This window comes from Acyrthosiphon pisum, chromosome A1, assembly GCF_005508785.2.
Source record: "Acyrthosiphon pisum isolate AL4f chromosome A1, pea_aphid_22Mar2018_4r6ur, whole genome shotgun sequence".
In the NCBI taxonomy this organism is placed as follows: domain Eukaryota; kingdom Metazoa; phylum Arthropoda; class Insecta; order Hemiptera; family Aphididae; genus Acyrthosiphon; species Acyrthosiphon pisum.
Window position 1 is genome coordinate 107,915,934 of NC_042494.1, and position 22,791 is coordinate 107,938,724.

The 22,791-nt window shown below is 26.4% G+C and overlaps 1 protein-coding gene across 1 annotated transcript in view; it reads right to left on the reverse strand.

The window, feature by feature from the left end:
- LOC107885307 (alkaline phosphatase, tissue-nonspecific isozyme-like) overlaps positions 1-5,870 on the reverse strand; it is a 58,183-nt gene extending 52,313 nt beyond the window's left edge. Inside the window, exons 1-2 of the mRNA XM_029487996.1 lie at positions 5,698-5,870; positions 3,673-3,999 (exon numbers count right to left, since the gene is read on the reverse strand). Of these exons, the coding sequence (XP_029343856.1) occupies positions 3,673-3,760 (88 nt within the window). The 5' untranslated portion in view covers positions 3,761-3,999; positions 5,698-5,870. The remainder of the gene's footprint in view (positions 1-3,672; positions 4,000-5,697) is intronic.
- Positions 5,871-22,791: the final 16,921 nt, after the last annotated feature.

The following is a 22,791-nucleotide window of genomic DNA, read 5'->3' on the forward strand; positions in this document are numbered from 1 at the left end:
GCTTTGAAACTACTGGAAAAATTTACTTTGACCCCCCCCCCCCCCCCCAAAGTACCACCTAGATTCACTTTCCTATCAGAAAAGATACTGTTGAAGAAAATCGAAGCACTTCTACTGTCCTAAAAGGTAATAACAGACACAAAAAAAAAAAATTAAAAATTAAAAAAAAACACACATCATTGTAAAATCAATACTACATTCATCGTTTCACTCAGAATCTAAAAAAAAAAAGCACAAGTGGATATTTTGTTGATTTGTTAATTTTCATTTTCCTTTCATTTTTTTTTATGATAAAAATATTTTTAATATTATGGATTATGGGTTTCCAGTCTTATCCATACGATTATAATATGTTGGTAAGTAAAATAGCGATTCGGCCTTGGTACACCTACAAATAAATCCCAATTATATTCAAAATATTTAGTATAAATTTGGTGTATTAAAAATTAAAAATAATGTTAGTGTGTAAAATAAATACAATTAAATGAATTACAGACTAAAATTCAAAAATAAATTTTCAGTTTATTCAACAAATAACAACCAACAGGTGTGTTATTTGGTCCAAGTTTGGTTCTATTATAATTACATTATTCTAACTCAGTTGTCTAAAATCTGATTTCATCAAAATATTTTTGTACTATACGCGTATTATAGGCGGATAGGCAGTATTAAATTATTTTAATAATTTTATTTTTTTGTGTAAATGAACGTGTTCTTGAACGAAAAAGCATATTATTATTTTCGTTACCTACATACAATATTGGTTTAGCCAATATTTTAAAGGTCCCATATCATATATTATATATTTAATGTTAAATTAATATTTTCCATTATGTATTCATTGAGTTTTGAACTTTAAAAATTAATTATATTATAATAATGTTCAAAATTCAAAATTTTATAACCATCCCAGACAGCCATTATTTGTTTAATAATATTTTTATAACATTATAATAACGAATAATATTAGTATAACGTTATTATAATACTCTTATAATATTATCATTACAAAATGCTGTCTGGGATATAGGTACAAATGTAATGTTCATTAAATAAACTAAATAACTTTATATAGTTTTATAAAAATAAAAACAATTTCTTTTTTTTTTGTATTAAATATATTTTTGTGTCTCATATACCTACCTATTAAAGTACTTGAATTATATAATAAAAAAAATTAAAACTTGGCCATACTCTTGATAGTTTATAGGTATATATAAATATAATCGAATTCTATAGAATCGAATATGTTCATGATACGTTTGGAACGCAGTAAGACTATTTTATGATTATATAGTCAATAAGAATAAGTATAAAAGACTTATATATAAATTATAAATCTATAAAAGTGTGTTAAGTACTCTTAATTTATTTATAAATTTATGTTTATTGGAATATTGAATTTTGTACACGTCCCACTACAGCAACTTTATAGTTGCATTAAATTATATATCGATTAATACCTATCATATATTTTACATATAATTTGAACGAGTTCTAGTATCCAATACTTTTTCTCGGCTCTTCCAAAATAAATAAGAATTATATAATATTGTTCTAAATTGTCTACGGATAAAAAGCTTACATAAAGTCATATTTTTTTTTTCTCAACAAATAACTTTAATAAACGCGTATCAAAAATAATAATAAAAAATTATTAGTATTTTAAAAATGTATTTACTTCAACATAGTATTATTATTTACTTAGTTGCATTATTTTCTCTAATAAAATATAAAACAAATAATAGATACTAAAAAAACCATTATTCATACGTTTTCCTGGATAGAAGTTTTGATAGATAAATTGCATGGGGATTAATATTTAACTAGATTAACATAATTGTATTATAATTTAATTTGTACGTAATTGCTTAATTGACAAGAAAAAAAATATACCAAACAATTATTTGACTTTTTACACACTTTTGAGTTAACACTTTAATAGCAGTATTGTAATTTGAAATTGAATCTCGTGATAATTAATGATGCTAGCTAATTATTTTATACTTAGCTGATAAAACTTGTCTTATAAACATTTATAAAACTTTAATAATGTACATTCAGTACAACAATTACGCCAGTAATTTCTCTAGATTATAGTAAGATTAAATTTAAATTGTAATTATATTAAATTATTATAACTAAGACAAAATAATTAACAATTATTTTCCTCCAACACGACATAATTTTAAAACATGTCAAACACTTATTTTTTTTTTGTTATTGAATGTATTTATAACCAATGAACCCTAACTTTTTTTTACTAATTGTGCATTAAAAATATATTACAGTAGTTATATTATAGTATTATGTGACATACATAGATCAATCTTAGATGATGATAAGTATTATCCCTTTAGATTTTTTGAGATATAGAATCGTGTAAAAACTTCCTTGTTTTATTTTCGAGAGTTAATTTTATAGGCGTTTTGATAGTGGTCATCGGTCGGTGGAGGAATTTTACCCCAAAACCGAATCACTATAGTATCATTTCCTACAAAATTAACGAACCCTAAGAATTAGTAGAAATAGGGAAAATAGTATATAACTACCTATCGAATATATACAAAACTTATTATGTTCTAAATTACACCAGCTGTTATATTTATATTTATATTTATATTCATAAAATAACAATTTTATGAATATAGGGACGAACGATTTCTCAACGTAAGATTCTGTATAGTGTGAATTAAAATTCTGAAAAAAACTGTTCACAACATTCATAATACTTAATTGTTTATTTAAAAAAAAAATCATTAATTTGATAATTTAAAATCATATTATACACTTATGTATTATTATATAAGTGCATGATATGTTTACATTTAATAATAGGTATGATAAATAATTAACAGTTTGTATAGACATCCAACCTGTAAAGTAGATGGATCCAATATCCAATTATGAAATTTATCTTATCTTAGGAGTACCTATATAAAATACTGTTACACGTTATATTTACTCTATGCTTTTAGTTGCTTTGTCTAGTAATACAAAAAATATTTTAAATAATTCCATATACACACATTAAACAGATAATTATTTTATAAATTGAATCGGAGACAAAATTTTAGGTAGGTAAGTACCTAAATTTAAATAAGTTTATCAAAATTATTATCTTAGATACTTTATGGACTTAGTGACTACATGTTCAGTGACTATTTAAAGATATAAAGACATAAATTATGTACCAATCATAATTTAAAAAAGTAAACATAATTAAATCAAACAATGTTAGTTAGCAGCTAACGTTCAACAAATATACATTTTTTTGTGTATATTATGGTTACTAAAAACGAAAAAAATATTATTGGGCACAGATTATTTTTAATAAAATAATTCAAAACCATCCACCTTGCAATTATTAATTTTTAAAGAAAAAGTTTGTTGTAAGTACAAGTTTTATTACTTCACTATTCAAACACAACAGTCATGTTGTTTGAGTAGATAACATTTATTTTGTTAATCACAGTCATTTTAAGAAAATGTGTAGTCTTTATCTTTATTAAAATAAAAAAAAAAAAACCATTCGATTTTTGTATAGAATATCCAGTATTTTGTTCAAACTAGCAAATGTATTTAAATGTATATAATAAAAAGGTATTAATACGATTGAATTCTAAAAAAAATAAAAAAACAAGCTCAAAAAAATATAATATTTTTACTAACCTTGAATTTTAGTTGGGTTTTGAATCAACATCAAGATACACGGTATAACAGAAAATAGGAGAAGTCCAAAATTAAGAAATATCTTCATAATGATACTTTGTTAGTAAAAATTATATTTTTTAATTCACTTTTGATCACTTAATGAAACCGACATAGATAGTTAAGTTCATTAGTATACGAACACTTAAAAAAAATCATTTTGATTTTACATTTCACATTCGAAGAATAATAAAAATAAGAAATGTATATGTATGGTTTTATGGTCTAAAGTCCTCTTATGGTTGTAATGAAAATAACTGTTTATTTTCAAATCTTCATCATTTTCAACTAGAACAAATAAAAATACAAATAACTTAATAAAAACGTTTAAAAACGAAACTATTTTTGGGGAGTATTTAAAACTTCATCAGATTAAAAAATACCAACAACACTTCAAATTAAACATAATATGTATACTTATGTATGCTATTAAGTATAAAGTTGAATGTAAATATTTTAAAATTGTATATTTTAAAATCGCTTTATACTATTAGCATTGATTTTTTTTCGCATCACAAATAACACAAACTAAAGTTTTTATTTCTTTAGAAATGTTATATCTGTATTTTAAATGAGGTATTGGCAATTGGTTTAAAAAGTTAACACTGTGAACTTAAAAAAATAACTATTACCTAATTATTTAAATACAAATTTGATGTACTCATCAACTGTAATTTAATTCCCCTTACTCTAAAATATATATTTTTATGTATGTTTTGGTTAAGTATACATTATATATTATTATTTATTATAATTGAAAACAAAATAGTTTTTTTTTAATGTATATTCCTTTTGGAAAAATCATATTTGTATATTTTCTATGAATATTTCATTATGAGTAATTAATGAGTAAATATTATATAATTGAGTTACCTATATTCATAGAGCATTGAAATTTCCAAGAATTTTTTATGAATTTATAATTTTATACTTCATAAATAATTTTTCAAAAGTAAATATTTGTAAATGTTATGCAAAACGTATAATTATAAAAATCACAAAATCAAATATTTTATTGAACAAACTAAAATTAGTAAAATATATATTATATTATAAAGTAGGTATTATACCTATAATGTACTCTTCTAAAAAGTAATCTTAAACTACAGGATTTAATAATGCATAATATATATTATTTAGTACTCTATGAGACATAATACTATGCAATGGATAAAAGGTATACAAGCTAACATTTTTTTCATAAAAAAAATTTAAAACATCAATTCATATAAACTAATTTAATACATAGTGAAAAAAATATAAATATAACTAACAACGAATTATTAACAATACACATTTTATCAACTAATTCAAATATTGTACTGTTTAAAAACTATTGAACGTGAAAAAATACGAATAATAAATGCAGTTATGTTTAAAAATATATTACTTTATTATAAAATTATATTCATGTTTTTATTCTCCATTTAAACTAATCAATTATATTAATCTTATGCAAAATAAAATTTTAATATTTTGATTATTTATGTGATATAATCATATGATAGGTATATTATAATATATAATGATATAATTTGTACTTTCTAACTTGCAAAGGCGGTAAACAATTTATGTCAGATCAAAAATTAATGAAAAGTGAACTGTAACGGTTCAGTAGTCACGATGCCGCGATGTTTTAAACGAATCAAACTTTAAACGTATCATATAATATGGGCGACAGCGTCTTAAAATATTATTTGACACTGAATCGTTGGATTAATAAAAAACGTTGTTTAAAACCCATACGAAAGCGACAGAAAAGTAGTACTTATTATATATACTTATTAAATGCTTTTGCATGACTGTGAATAATATTATGTCGAACGATAAGAAAATAGGGGGAAAATGTTTTTTAGTTGATATTTTTTTAAACTGTACCTACACATTCATTTTTAGTTTTTATTTTTACACGGATTGAAACAATTCGCGCTCGCGCTCACACAAAAATAGAAAAATCGTATAATATTATAAAATTCAACGTGTTACCATTGAGTGAATTATATTATGTCACATCAATATTTCATACACCGACGTACGTATATGTGATCCGATTGACAAACTATACGAACAGTTTGGCGATTACAAAATAAATTATCATTCGCGATTCGTTGGCATAACCGAAGGAGCACATGGTCAACGGGACACTGAACAGGCTACAAGCCGCGAGCCAGCCAGCGAAGCCAAGTGAGGCGGCGTTCGGCGCAAGCGTTAAGTAGTGTTGTACAGACGGATAAACATCACGACGACGGTTGTTCATTACCCGTCGGATATGATATAATATTACACAGATAACTATAATAGGTATACGCGTGGTACATAATAGGCATACCTGATACCGCGCGGTCTTGATATTATTATAATCTGTTATAGCTATGCTGTTTTTACGAACTTATCAGAATATATGTCAATTACCATTTACCTACCTATAATAATTGAATGCAACAAGTACGCGCGTACAATGTGAAAAAAATAGATAGTTATGATAAAGATTCGATTTAAAAATTAAAATACAATACAGTATTTGGTATTTACATTTTGCAAAATATACATAACTTAAATATAATATAAGATAAAAAAAATCTAATTTGTAATTTGGTTAAAGTAACATAATCAATTAAAGTAGGAGAACGAGGTTAAACACGGTTACAACATTACGACTTAAACTACGTACCTCTACTTATTAAGTTGTTATTGCTTGTTTTGATAAGTATAAGTACCAGCTATATAGACGAACAAATATTACGGCGACGATTGTTCATTACCCGTTGGATATGATAATATGATATTACACAGATAGCTATAATAGGTATACGTGGTACTGTGGTGGTACCACGTATACCTGATACCACGCGGTCTTGATATTATTATAATCTGCTAGCGTCTAGCCCCATAGACCATACTAAGGCACTATAAATACTAGCACAGAATATAATATACTAGGTGTGCTACGCCGCCATTTTGCGACTAATAATGTTATGTGAATATGAATTTCCCCCCTTTGTTTTATCATTTTATCATTGACAAATGAGTCGCAAAATGGTGGCATAGAAAACCCATTTTATGTAGAGCCTTAACCATACTTATAGACAAGAAGTGATTGCACACCGAGAGTGGAAACATAGAGGGCGCTTTTCGGTGACTGAGACACACATATTATGTAGGTGTAGTACGGTAAGTTAATTATATAGATAGAGTATTGTATTTTGTCGTCAAGACAGCCTACATCAATGCGATATGTTTGCAAGCCGATTTTTGTTATACACAGTTCTTGTCTATTACCTACTTAGAAGTATCAGTTCTGAACTCTTTTACTACCTCTCGGTGCTGCTCCGGAGGATTTTTATCGTCGCTCTAAATCATTGTTAACTATTATTATAGCTGTAGCTACAGTTTTTATGAACCTATCAGATGTTAATTACCTACCTATAGTTGAATAGTTTAATGTAACGAGTAGGTACGTGCAACAAATAGGTGATAAATAATAATATGATAAAGATTCAATTTCAAAATTAAAATAATAAAAACAATATTATTACAATAATTTCGTGCTAACACTGCTAACCGACTTAAATTACGTATTAAGTAATTATTGTTTGTTTGAAAAATAGGTTATACAATGATATTATTAATTAACATAATATAATATTTGGGATAAAAAATATGTATGACAATACAAGGTTAAGGTAAAAATATTTTGTAAGCATTTTTGTACTAGCAGTTAGAACACACAATATAATATGGTCTTACTATATTACTACTATTATTAGAATTTTTTTTGTTTATTTGTTTAATTTTTATATGTACCTATATAAAATTAGCTTTATTCATCTGAAAAATGTAAACTTACTGTCACCTTCCTTTAATAATTTACGACTATTGTAAGGTACTTTAATTAAAACAGAGCATGATGAACACCTAATAAAATTATTATTTATACCTACTACAAAGAGGTGACGGATGTTTTAGATTTTCTTATAAACAGAAAATGAATTTATTAACAAGATTTATATATTAATTTTTAATTACTTACAAATAATCTTCAACTTATTTTATTATATTAATAATAAATATAGATACCAAGTACGCCTTAGAATTTTAAACAAGTTTGTGGGTAATTAAAAAATTAAAATAAAATTTTATTTAAATTTAGGTAGGTCGGTAATCATCAAATAATTAATTAATTATTCACTTTCATTTAATTAATATATGTAATATTAAAATATTATAATGTTTGTGTAGGATGCCACACTTGCGCAGGATGTAGCCGTTATATTATAAACGTTGGTATACGACACGGCAAATGTGTGTTCAATTAGTTCCAATTTGTTGTACCTACTACCTACTATCATATTATAAAATACAATTTAAAAATTAAATTAATGTAATTAATAATATTGAAAATGAACAAAAAATAATATTTGAAAATGTAAATAATAATATTAATAACTTAAAGTTTGATAATAGGTCAATTCACCTTATTATTAAACTAACAATTTTATTGGGTCCACTGAACACAAGTTTACAAATATAGTCATGCGGGCGTGTCACATCTAATTATTTAAATGTGCATAAGAATTTTAGATTCGAGCGAAGTGATAAATTTCTAAGTGAGTAAGGTCTAACAAAGGGGTTTTATTTTTTTTTTAATTAAGTAAATATTTAATAAGTATAATAAACTCGATATAATTGTAAATCTTATCTTTTTAATTCTATATAATAATTGTATTTGTTAAAAATATTTTTGATTCTAAGCAAAGCAATGAATGTATTTGTTTTATAATAAATGTGATAAGTTTTTTTTCGTCTGTCATTACCTTTAGAAGTAATAAATAAGCTTCAAATTTCAACTTTGAGGGTGGATTCTGGTATTAAATTGGATCGTTTCTGGAGAGTTAAATAACAAGTAGGTATTTTTCAAATATATTAGAAAAAACTTAACAAAAATACGGAAAAACAGTAATATATTTTTTGTCACGACTGCACTGAATGTTTAGTTTTCGATAGCGGTTGAAGCGTTGGAAAGCGTCCTTTTTCCGTCCAGCGGGCGATAAAGTGGAAATCCCCAAAAGTGCTGAGCGCAAATATCACGCGCGTATCCCCTGCACAACCAGACACTGAAATCTATACCACGGTCCGAACTAAACATAAACTTTTGGTTACGTCTTATATTAATACGGAATACAAGGCTACGGCTACGGCTAAGTTTGGGGGGGCTTAGGTATTCTGGTTTATCTCTATTTTCGTTATCATCATTGAAATTATATTTTAAAATTTAAACATAATAATTGTTTAAATATTCTCCATTGGTACTTTCTGGTAGGTTAGATCATAGCCACTAAGATGCTGTTTTATCTCAATTTTCTTCAAGCTCTGTTCCTTTTGAAATGTTTGAATACATTTCCACATTGTTGGGTGACTTGAGTTTAGTAATCTATTGATGCAATGAAATAGGAAATCTAAGGTTCCTCATTCTACGTTTATTTGTACGACCTATCTATGCATCTATAGGTTATAAGTGATTCCAAAACGTCTTCATTCATCAGTTTAATACGTACTTTAACATAAATGCATAATGTCTCAAATACGTCTATATTTTGACGTAATTGTCAGGTACAAAATTTGAGGTACATATTAAATAACAAGGTAAAATATTGCAAGTCCGTTTTATATTTGTCTAACGTTATAGAAATAGTTTAATTTTTTTCACGAAACACGTCGTTTGGCCGAAAAAGACGACAATTATTTCAAATGAGTTTAATGGTATTTTGTTTCATATTTGTTTTTGTTTGTTAATTTGTTATTATTTTGAGATATAAATTAATATTATATATTTTGATTGCCAAAATTAACCTCTCATATTAACTTGCGTTTTATCTTGAAATAGAAAAAAGTTCCATTGTCGAATCAATTTTCAAATTTAGCCTACAAATCTAAATGTTCTGTCGTAGATAATACTAAATTCCTACTTCCACCGGTTCAGTGTAATTTATTAAAATTTGAATACCATCAATAGTTTCGGAATAATTATCGTGTACTGTGTTATCTATTATAGTTGACGGAGTAGATGATGCAGAACAATTAATTTTCTGTACACGACCCACATTGCATTTAATTTAACTGACTGGACGAAGAATAACGTGAACTGCCTACGAATACAATGTTGACGGTTTGGAAACTATCTAATGCGAAATGCCTTTAATAAGATTATTATTGAGCTAAAATATTAATTTTGTGGAGTGATGCAATGTGATGTTATTATGTACTATAACAAATTTGGATTTATATTCGTATTTATTACGTCCACAATTTATAGGTAGAGTATTTTATATATTTTTTTGGCAAACGTATTGTATAAATAACAACTATAGTATTTTAATAAATTATTGTTCTTTTGTCATTTTTGTTAACAAAGAATTCTTTGTACGATTGAGCTCCATATTTTATTACACAATTTTAAAAAGTATAAATGTTAGCACGTCAACATGTTTTGATTTGGATATTATAACTGATACAAAATGGATATAATATACGACTTGGACTACGGATGGCTATGAATTCGATAATGAATCGACTGCTTACTTTAATTATTATAATCCACGGTATCTCCGACTCAAAAGTACAAAATTACATTGATGAATTAATTATAATTTCTCTACCTATATATAGGTTAGGTTATAAGTAACAGTTGTTCACCAATACATCATGCACGTTAATTACAAATTATTGTATTAGTATTATTTTCACGCTTTTCACTAGGTAGCAATTATTGCTATCACTGTTATAACAATTACTTCAGCTACTACTCCCGTGCACTGCAGAGATATAATGACCCTAGGTTTCCAAAACAATTCCACTCATACCGTGCTTTGGTTTCATTTCTCTGTTAGGTATAACAATTCGTGATTTTTATTTTCACTGTTTGTTTTTAACGGTTTTAACGGGAACCCTATTAGATTATGTATTGTATTTCTGCTTTTATTTTTACTGCTATGCAAATATCAGTAAAAAAAAAAAAAAAAATAAAAAACGATAAACGTCGCATTGTTTAATTTCTGTCCTACACTATAATAGGTATTCACACAAATCATACATAATAAATTACAAAAACTTTGATATCATATATTATAATATTCAAGTTAAATCTAATATTTATTTATTCAAAGGTATTATTTGTTGTTTGACTTACGTGGGTTGTTTGTTATTTCATTCATATTGTATTAGAGTGATTATGCGTTAGACATTAGACACAGGCAATACTATTGTCAGTAGTACTTTGAAAACATAATTTTAATTTTACAAACTATATATGCAACAACACAATATACGTCTACACATCCACAGACATGTTGGTGCCAACATGAACACGAACTTCTTACAAAGTTTGCGAGCTATAAAACGTCTTCAATAAAGTTTATTACAATAGTAATATTATTATGGTTATTTTACAATGCCCTTTAGATATCAAGTTTGCAATGTCAGTAATAAAAATGATTTTCGAGTTAGGTACGTTAAAATGACTATCAATAGCTTATCAAAAAAACATACGTTAAAAATTATTTTAAAAAAAAAATGAATACCAATCATTTTCCACAATGCTTGTTTCTTTTTTTGATCATTAAACATGAATCAAAACTATTTAGTAGTCCGTTAAATAGCCACCGTACAATTACAACAATTGATTTTCGGGGTATAAATAATATTTGTGTTTGCGTTTGCGTTTCATTAATACCGGAACGATGTAAATAAAATATACAGAAACGTTCACAACTGTCATTATAATATACACTGAATATACTTGCTCGTAAATCGCAATTAATCAAAAACTCATCAAATGACCCGGATGCGGAGAACTACATAATATTAGTATAATATTATGTAATAATTTCGGCGAATAATATTCGTTATCGGTGCACGGAAAATAAGCGTGTTGCGGAGTAGAGCTGTTGACGTCACCCGGACAATGGTGGTCGCAAGGGGTCGGCGCCTGGTTAAAATTTGTGAATAATAAAAGGCAAAGTAAAAAAAAAAAAAATAGTAACATTGATTAGAGCGTTTTCTCGTTTGTGGATGGTTTTATCGAGTATATTTTCAAAGCACGTGGGTCAAATACTGTAATGATTCTACAGATAACTATTATCTAAAAAAAAAAACAAATTTCTGAAAACGTTAACACTATTTGAAAAAAGAGTGTTTACATTCTAATAACAATCATTCTGTGTAATTATATTCGTATAAAAATAAAATGTGCAATATCGTAATAATATTATACATTCATACTTCGGTGGTTCGGAGATGAATGAAATATTCAAGGCGACTCATCTAACATATTGAGCGTTTAAATTTAAACCAGTATAGTTAAGTAGTTCATTGACAGCAGTCAACATTTTTAGATCGATTTAAATTTACGTTTTTCAAAATGTCTTCTTTATTTACTCATTCAAATATATACGTTTTGAATACACTCGAGTAATTCGATACGAAAGACGGTATAGCCATCGCTCAAAACCGTCATGTTACATGAACCTTAAACGGACATCACACACACACACACACACACATTATAGAATCGACTTACAAGTATTGATGGTGGTAGTATTGGGGGTACAAGTGGCACTGATGTCATCTGAAATACCTTTGACAAAGTTCTATAATATTATAGAAGTGTGCCTACCAGCCACCCTGACCAAAGGTTCCATCCCTTAAATTTACCTATGATAATCGTCACATATATAACCATAGTATCGGCGTCACTGTGGGGTAGTATCCTAGGTTCCTGTAGGTATATTATATTTTTACATCTGTTGGCCGGCGCATTGTATAGGCAATTGCGGTACACGTGTGATTGCTCAATCCGGATGGTTTTATGGACTATGGTTTATCGGTAAACGAATAAATTTAGTATAATAATACTGTAATATTTCATTTCAGTGACATTAATCAATTATTATACCGTGTTCATATTGTATTGAATAGGACAATGAAGTCAGTACCTATAATATTCATGCACCATGCCACAATTTATAACTATTATAATATGTGTATTATTCAGTTAATGGTTATTTTTATTTTTTATTTTATTTAGAAGAGTGGTTTTCCAATTACAATATAGATTAATTTAACAGCATATAATTTTTACACACGATTATAGTATAACTATATTATATATTATACTCAAATCAAGAAATTAAGAGTTTAACATTAGTCATTAATAGTTATATCAGAGAGAGATCAATATTTACTTATTCACTAATATGATACATCTATCACACAAGATTAGTTGACAGTTTCCGAAAATAAAAAATTGAAATAGGTATTAAACACATTTATAGCTACCCATCAACATTATACTTATTTACTAATATTATACATCTATTTACAAGAGCATATTTTAGACTATTATATTCGTAGTTCGTGGACTGAAATTTGGTTATAAAATAATAATAATGAAACAATCATGTTTAATAAACTGTAAAATTAAAACCTACAAATATTGTTTTACATGAAAATTTGACTAGTAATAGACAATAATATATATTTAAAAAAAAAAAACAACGAGGAATAGATTTAACACTCAAAGTGTAAGAAACTTTTATGAGAGTTAAATCTATTCCTTGTTTTTTTTTTTTTTTTTTTTTGAATGTATAGGATTTATTTTTCATTCTCATACTGAAAATCTTTCTGTAAACTTACTAAATAAACTGGTAAATACCCTTAAGAAAGTAACAACACAATATTGATAAAAATATTTATTTGTTATTGGAAATTTTATATTTTAATTATTTGAAATAATTATGAACGTTTATAAATATTCATCTAACTAATGGTTTTATTTAACATTATGAATTTCCCTTTATGTTTTTGATTCTACGCATTAAGCGTGATATGTGGCACCTTTAAATTACTAGACATATGAAATTGTTTGAAAGACTTTAAGAAATACCATGACACATATTTCTTAACATATTACAAAGATTTGATTACACTTGACTATTCATAAATTTAATGTATGCGGCGTAATTCGTTTAAAATATTTTATTTGTTTTTATATAACGTTTATATGTCGTTTTTTAATTAAAAAAATATTATGAAAAATATAATTCAGTACCTAGGTATTTAACGTAATCTAGATAAAATTCAAATTATTGTATTATTTATCTTATCTAGATATATTTTTTTTATAATTATCTCGGCTCAATACACTGACATTGAAAAAATAAAACTTGATTTATACACATTTTATTAAAATAATATTAATCTATTTAATAGCGAAGAAATTATTTACAACTTTTTACCATACCAATATTCATTATATGGTTTTATTTAAAACTATATTTTACTGTGTTCTCGGACATCGAACAGTATTATGATTTATGACTAATTAATAATAATAGATTTATTGATTATCGGTGTTTAAACGTATATATTTTATTACATCATAATATAGTATACAATTATTATTTCTCAACCGTACTATTTTCATTTTTCTTACAGTTTGTAGTTTGGCCAAAATAACCATTACATTTTAATACGAACTTAATAATATAATATAAATACTTAGTATCTTAATAGATTTTGAAAGCTTATTTTAAACGTTATAAATCTTCCCACCATCATCATATCCATATATTTTGATATGATTATTGGTTATTATACAAAATACAATATTTGTCTAATTTTTTTAATATCTGCGATCTTCGAATTAAGTCTTTTTTAATAAAATATTTATATAGATTTTGACGTAATTTCTTCTTTCTGATTTGGTCTCAGCAGCATGTTAATTTTGATCTTGATTTAGCATCGGCCATCGTTGCAAATTTAAGTAACTTGAGTGGGAAAATTCTTATTAAACATCAGATCATTTGCTGACCAGAAAGTCCCATCAGAAAGTACAGCTATCCAAGTTCTCGGATTACACATCAATGGAACAATGTACTTAAAGAGTAGGTAAGACCAATACGTCCTACTACGATACACTCCATCGTAAATAAAACTGTTAAAATGAATTTTTCTGTGAACATTTAAAAAGTAGTTTATACGTAAAAACACTATATATCACACAATTATATATTATGTCTGACATTTGGTCAGTGAAAAATATTGCTTTGTTTAAAATTAAAATGCTAATTAATAATATTGATAATATTGTATTCTGTTGGTCGGTGTGGGATTCAACTATTGATTTTGTATAGTGTCTGATCAATAATAACTGAAAATATAAATATTATAAAGTGATACAACAATAATGATTAGAATACTATAAGTGTTTAATAATCGATGTACTAAGACCGCGCTTACCTGTAAAAACGCAGGATCTGTAAATTATAAAATTATACCTATTGAAATCAAATCGTGGGAACTTAATATAAGAAAATGTGAGAAAAATTCATTGATTTACTTGATATAATTGTAATTTATGGCAATATGAATCCCAATGAGTTGAGGAATATGGTTGTACTACCGACAAGACTTACAACAGGGAGTCCATAAAACATGCATATTACGATTGAGATAATGCAATGACATAATAATATGTTTGAACATATTATGACTGCCCAAATTTTTTTACTTGTATTCACATGGAAGTATGCAACCCTACGTGGAATGAAGCATTGAAGAACTTTAGTTAGCTGGACAAACGTCGACGGATTGTATCGACAATAATATTATTACCGCACAAGTGTTAGAAGTTAAAATCACTAGTGAATTCTATTCAATAATATTTTATTGTTCAGAACAAAATAAAATATCCAATATATAATGGTACATTCGATTTAAAAATATATTTTATAATATACCCCTGATATTATATTCATAACGGTGTTTAGACTCATCAAAGTATATTGACGAATAATAATAATACAGAGGTCGTATGAAAATTATATAATAATGGTTTTCCACCTAAACACGTTTCGATCACCAGAATATTCAATTTTTTTTATGCTTCATGCTTTTATGACATAAACGAAAAATCTCTTGCGCATAGTGTGCTATGAATATTTTCAATGTTTAATAATATAATCTTAATAATAACACACCACCAGCCTACATAGAAAACGGAATCTTCTCGCTCTAACAACCCTTTTGCGCGTCGCTTAGCTATTAGACGAGCAACAGACTATTAATAACGACTGATCTAAAATATTTTAAAGACCAACGGCAGTCGTCACCAGTATTCATAAAATATCTTATTAGATTTAAATTAATTTCCGTTACTGAATGTAGATCGATGAACCACTCTTTATTATGATTAGGAGGCGATCCTCTCAATAAATTTGGAGACTGGTAGTTGTCAATTGTAGACCATTAATTTATGTTTTTAAATGTACCTACTTAGTACTTATAATATAAGAATTTTTTTTTTTGGAGCATAAACGTATTCATAACATTTTATGTAAAAGTTATGTCTTCAAATAGAAATTCCATAAAGTGTATACTTTTCTAAAGTGGTCAAAATGAAAGTTTTCCATGTGTTTACTAAAAATGTTAAATGTCACTGCACAAACAGTAAAAATAGTTTAAAACAAACCTTTTATTTTATAATATTATAAAAATCTGGAAATAATAATATGACATAGCTACAAAGAATCATAGTTTATTAAATTTGATAAAAGAAAAAAATGTTTGTTTAAAACAATTAGGTTGTAATTATTTTGGAATGTAGGTACGTTAATATTATAATACCAAGAAAGATTTTCAAAAAACAAAGAGATACGTATAAATGTATGTTTATTATATTTTATCGATTTTCACATTGTTCATTCCACAAACACGACAAACTATCCTGTCAATAACAATACTATGATTAATACCCTGGGTACACGCGCAACCATGATTGCCATCACTAGTCTCGATGCGTCAATATCTGGCAAAGATCACCTAATGACAGATGAATGCACCAAAGACCGAAACAGATAACTATGACTCCAAATGCCCAAGGACATCAATGGAATCACCAAGGACCCCACTGCCAACTTCAAGGAATGCCCAATACTCGGGTTAGATCTCAAAATGGTTCCTAAGGTCAAGGTCCTTATATGTTCCATTCTCTACCAAAAACTAAATGATATGTGAAAGCGATACCAACGTTTGAAATTATTATACAGAACAGATTTCTGACCATCTTTTACAGTCGATTACAACACCAAATTCATTGACATCAGTCCATCAATTTAACATTCGTATACATTTCTAATACTTGTTATTCCCTCACATTAACGTAGATAATCTAAATATTAAAATCAAGCAATTTTCCGTGTATTATGATATTATTGTCTATTTCCAATATTATTATTATTACTTTTAGATTCTGAGCGTAGCAAATGATTAATGAATGTATTGTATTTACAACGATGTGTGTTTTTTTCTGTTAGTCATCAACATTTGGGGTACTCCAAACATCAGCATTTTTCCTGATAGAAAAATGAATCTAGATGATACTTTTGAGAAGTCAAAGTTGAAAATTCTAAGTAGTTTTCGAATACGTCTGGAATAACAAAATACAATTTTAATTTTTACACAAACCTAATTATTGAAAAAATCTATTTTATTTTTTTGGTGTCACTCAAAAACTGATAGCCAAACACTTGAAATATTCATCAAATATTTATATAATAATTTCCCATGAACGGTAATATTTTCGAAATATTTTGACTTTTTTTGAACTGCAATTTATAGCCTTGAGAAATTTTTATTATTGTCGTTTTTTAATATTAAGTACTTATGCTAGGATGACACAACGTCATCACTCAGAATTGTTTTTCATATGCAATGATGTATCATTGAATTATAATATAATACATCCATTATAATAAAATTCCCAACAATGATTGTTCCTACTTGTCCACTTTTTTTTTTATACAGGTAATAATTATAATCTTTAGTTAATATTATAATAGTCCAGATATAAAAATTTATACTATATTAAAATATCATTAACAATAAAAAAAAAAAATAAAATATAGTTACAATCCATAAAATGTAGGTACAGTTTATTAAATTGTTTTTAGTTTTTTTACCGATCAGACATAAACGTGAAACACGATTGCGTGATTTTAAATTTTGCTTATACCTATTCAGAAGCATTTTATATATTATGATTTAATTAATTCTTTGGTAGGTAGCCATCTATATTATATATATTATATTATGTTACTAGTTATAACCGTAGATAATTTGACATGCAATGGAACCATGTTGTTTGTGACCGCAAAATAACCTACATAACCCTGCACAATGTAATTCCGTTCATCGGTGGTTGTGGTTACAAATTGACATATTCGACCGTTTTCGTTCGATAGTGACATATTTGATATTGTTGATTAAAATGATAACCAACATAATTAGTTGTAGTCACAGCGTTCGTGGAAGAGTTAGAACAACTTATTTTAGTTGTTTTCGATTAATGCACATAAAATGTTTGTTTCTCTATAAAAATACTCAAAAAATCAATAGGTGCAAATACATGATTGTGCAAATTATTTTAAGTTATAAATTCATAAAAATGTTTCTTTTAAAATCTAAGATTTTAAAATTTAATAGAAGATTCTTCAATGGCTTGTCTATCTAAATTATTAAAAGAAAAATGTCTTCTATAAAGTCAAATTATAAAATAAAGTTGAATTTTTTTTATAGTTGTTTTATGCTCAAATTTGGATGAAATTAAATATATAAATGAAGAAAAACGATTTTAGTTTTATGTTATATTTAAATAATATTATTCATGCGTACTTAAAAATTCTGAATTTTATTATTATAATAAAAAAGTATTGTAAATACAAATAATATTAATACAACTTAACGGCTACCGTATTATTAATAATACTAATATAAAATATTTTTGACTGAATAACCATTTCCGCTCAGAACCGTTTTTCGTATACAATGATATTTTATCATTGAATTCAAATTTAACTTATCCATTCAATGACCCACTCATTGACGACAATCTGGATACACTTGAAACATACTTAGGAGCAGATTCGAGTTTCTTGGGGTGTTTTTATATATAAATGTGTAAATTATTGACATGATATAATATGTTATTATAACAAATGCTAATTTTCTATGATAGTTTTTAATTATACAATATAATATTATCTGTTTAAATTATCTTGATGAAATAAATATCATTAGTCACTATTTCGATAAAATTTTAAAGACAAAATGAAATTTTTTATTATATTTAATTATCATTAATTTGTGTGTTTATATCTCTGTATCACCAGTATAAATGTCAGACCTAACGTATATATTTATATCATATCATAATAATATTTGTTTATAAACTTAATTGCTTACACCTGGTTAAATATTATTTAGTAGGTATTTTTAATTTCGTATTCATGAGTCTAAGTCATATTAAGATCTTTAAGCAATGATTACGATGTGGAAAATTACACGAACTAATGGTTTTTAAATGATCTAAGTAAAATTGTAAAATTATAAGACGTGCTCGTAAAAGAAAAATACCTTTATTTAAAATTTAATTAATCAGAATAAAAAATAATTATGCTTGAACTTTTTATTTTTGTAGAACATTGTATAGATGTTGAACTGATTTTGAGTAATGGAATGTTAGAATAATATATATATTATATTTTAATATCTTTTCGGTTTAAAGTTATAATTATACAAATAACTATTATTATTTTATTACGTATCTGTATAAAGAAAATTAACAACCTTTAACAGCTATTTGTGTATAATTATTCGATAAACTGTAATGTTATGACTTATAACACAATAGTTGTATTAATACTTTTGTTTTATGTAAGTAAACTGTAATAGTAAAATGCCAATAACCATTAATATAATTGTTCAGTGTTTTTAACTTCAGTCATGGTTATGGTTAGTGTTCAAGCATATAGGATATGTAATTAAAAATAACAATAGGTATTATTCAAAAACGCTGAAGATTTTATAAGCACCTAAATATATTGAAAACTCATACACATAATATTATGATGTATTTCATAATATAATTGATGTTAATCACTGTGAATAGTTGGTTTAGAAAAAGAATCAAAAGTTTGCTCATGAGTTATATAAATTATATACTGTTAAAGTATATTATCGCATGTAAGCTGTATATATTTTGTATTATGTTATAGGATGAACAGTTTCAAAATAAAGAACAAACCGTGACATCAAGAAGATTAGAAAGTAAAATATTAAATATTTACATGACATTGAGAAAAATAAAGATGAGAGAGAATCCAACTCAACACACAGCGCGATTTTACGTTGGTAGTCATATCAATTTATTTTTGAAATTTTTTTCCGATCCAAGAGTGTAAAATATAAAATACTTCAATAAAAATGTTCGATAACACACCTTCCCATTAGTTTAAAGTTCTAGACTGCAGACAGTGAAAAATCATTACTCTTGTGAATTCATATTGAAAATAATTATTTTCATTATATTTTATTTCGATTGGTGCGTGTGTCACATTTTGACATATTATTATGAAGTAGCAGGGTCGATCTTCGAAGGTAAATTGACATATTTTAGTAGTGTACATTTATACATTTTGAGAGACCTGCTGGTGGTTAGTGCTTATTGAACACGACCATTATGTATTACCTGCAGAAACTTGTGTGGTCGTGTGTCAATCTATTATCATAGTGCACTCTGTCTACTCGTGAAATATATTATATTGATCTGGATGACTGGATAAACAATGAAGTTTTAGAATGCTCAGTCTTTGGATGTGCGTCGTGTTATATTAAATATACACACAAATCGTTCGTTGTTATTACGCTTAGGTACTCCGATCTCGGCATGAGGCGATCGTACACGTTTTTTACAAATTGCGTTTAACAATATTATAAAACTGATGAGACGTAATCCAACTACTAGTTTATTAATTTATTATGTACAAAACAAAATTTAATATTACAATCACTCGAGGAATTATTCCAAGAGGACTTCTCCCCACTATACCACTATGGAGTATGGATCAAATTTCGTTAATAATATAATATACAGTGTATATTATATTATACATTATATTATACACTATATACCTAAGAAGTAACAAATCTACGTCAGTAATTTATTATAAATAAATAATATTATAATACCTATACTAGAACTAGCCATTCTTCAGAATATTTTACACAAATTTCACAATTTCAAACATCTATGAACAAATATTGTGGTCAGATATCTGTATTTATATTTGTAGCTACTTTTAAGTTATTGTTTTAAAATTGTATACTTTGTTATAAAGATAAATGCGTAATAATATATTATCAATTATTATATTATATATCCTTAGTATAGGTATCTATTTAATGTTAATTATCGTTTGTTTTAGAATTACAGGTAAATGTTATAATTAATAACTCAGCGCTACCATAGTGACGCAAAATGGCTGCAGTCTTTTTAATTTAATAGCTGTGAGCCTGTGAAAATACTGTGTTGCCTGTAGAAGACAAAGCAATTTATATAAAATGTATTATAGCTCTGTTTCTCTTCAAATCTTAAAGAAAATGTAATTTGAGAGAGAGAGACCGAGAGACCTCTCGTCCATGGAATAATTGCATTCAATTATTATATTATGGATAATAATGTAATAATAATATTGTATAAATTAATAATTATTATCTTATAACACAATAAATTAGAATGAGACAATATTATATTCTAATAAATTACTTTCTATAACTTGACAGTTTCACATCGCTAATACATTTTCATTTATTTTAAAAACATAAGTTCAAAACTAGATCAAGTAGTCTAACACTCGGGATTTCGACCACTCTTTGATAACCAGTGTCTCACCCGAAACTGTATTGCTACTGCAAGCAGTAGTTATTTAATATTAAGTTATACAATTGTGGTGTCCTGGGGATATCAATATTTTTTTATAATATTTTAAAATCTATGTTCAATTGCTTGCATTTATTTTACTTGTATACAAACAACTGTACATATTGTGGACAACGTTTTTTTTTCAAATTTCAAAAAAAAAAAAAGATGCACACAGGAACTTACAACACCTCAGACATCGTAAATAAATCCCACGGTTGTGTGTTTGACATATTTTAATAGTTAAGTCGTAGTATTTAAATTAAAAAGTATCAGTCATTTTTTCATCAAACATATAAGGTGGGTAGACACATTTTGAGATGACTCAATAATTTAGTCATTCATTAATTGGATAGAGTTTTGTTTAATTTGGAAGAGTAACATTTTAACGGTCAAACCAACTATTCTCGACATACGCTAATCCGTATCTTTAACAAGCCAACACTCAACGGTACCTACCTATATCTATAAGATAATGATATTGAATTATTTAATTGAATAATTTATTTAAAAAATATCCAAACCATAAATTCGTAAAAATCGAGGTATAATATTATTGTTATGAAACTTAAATACTTTTTTGTCCACTTCAACATTTTAATGTAGGTACCTACTTACCTTAGTTGTTAGACGTTCTTATACAGATTATTCCCAGTTTATTTCAGCCTTATGATAATATTTCGGTTATCTTAATAATGTACCATAATAATATGAATAAACATTTCCAACTGCAGCTAAATAGAAATTTGGGTCGGTATGGCTCTTCCTTACGCTTAAAGAAACTATTAAGAAAAATGATCTTCTTTAGGTTCCATCTATACTATAGATTCTATAATCTCGATTTCCTATCCTACACTTTGATCTTAGCCGATAGGCCGATAAGCGATTTCCTATCCATACAAGTGTGTCATAAAACTTTTTGAGCATTCAATGTTCCGGAGAAGGGCTCGCAAAAAAATTAGGTAATATTCATAATAAAACCATCGTTTTAGAAACAATACACATTCATATTATTATCATCACTCAGAATCTAAAATAAACTATGACCGAAAAATATTATGTAAGTACATAATGTTATACATTATAATGTATACGCTATCTGTATCCCTTTTAGTATATAATAAGTTCCTATTCTTAACACAAGAGAGCGTAAGTAATTCGATATAATATTATTATTATAATTGTCAATTTAAATAATATGTTTTTTTTTTTACAATTAATCGTTATTCATTATCGTATAATTTTTATTTTAAACAAATGCATTTTTT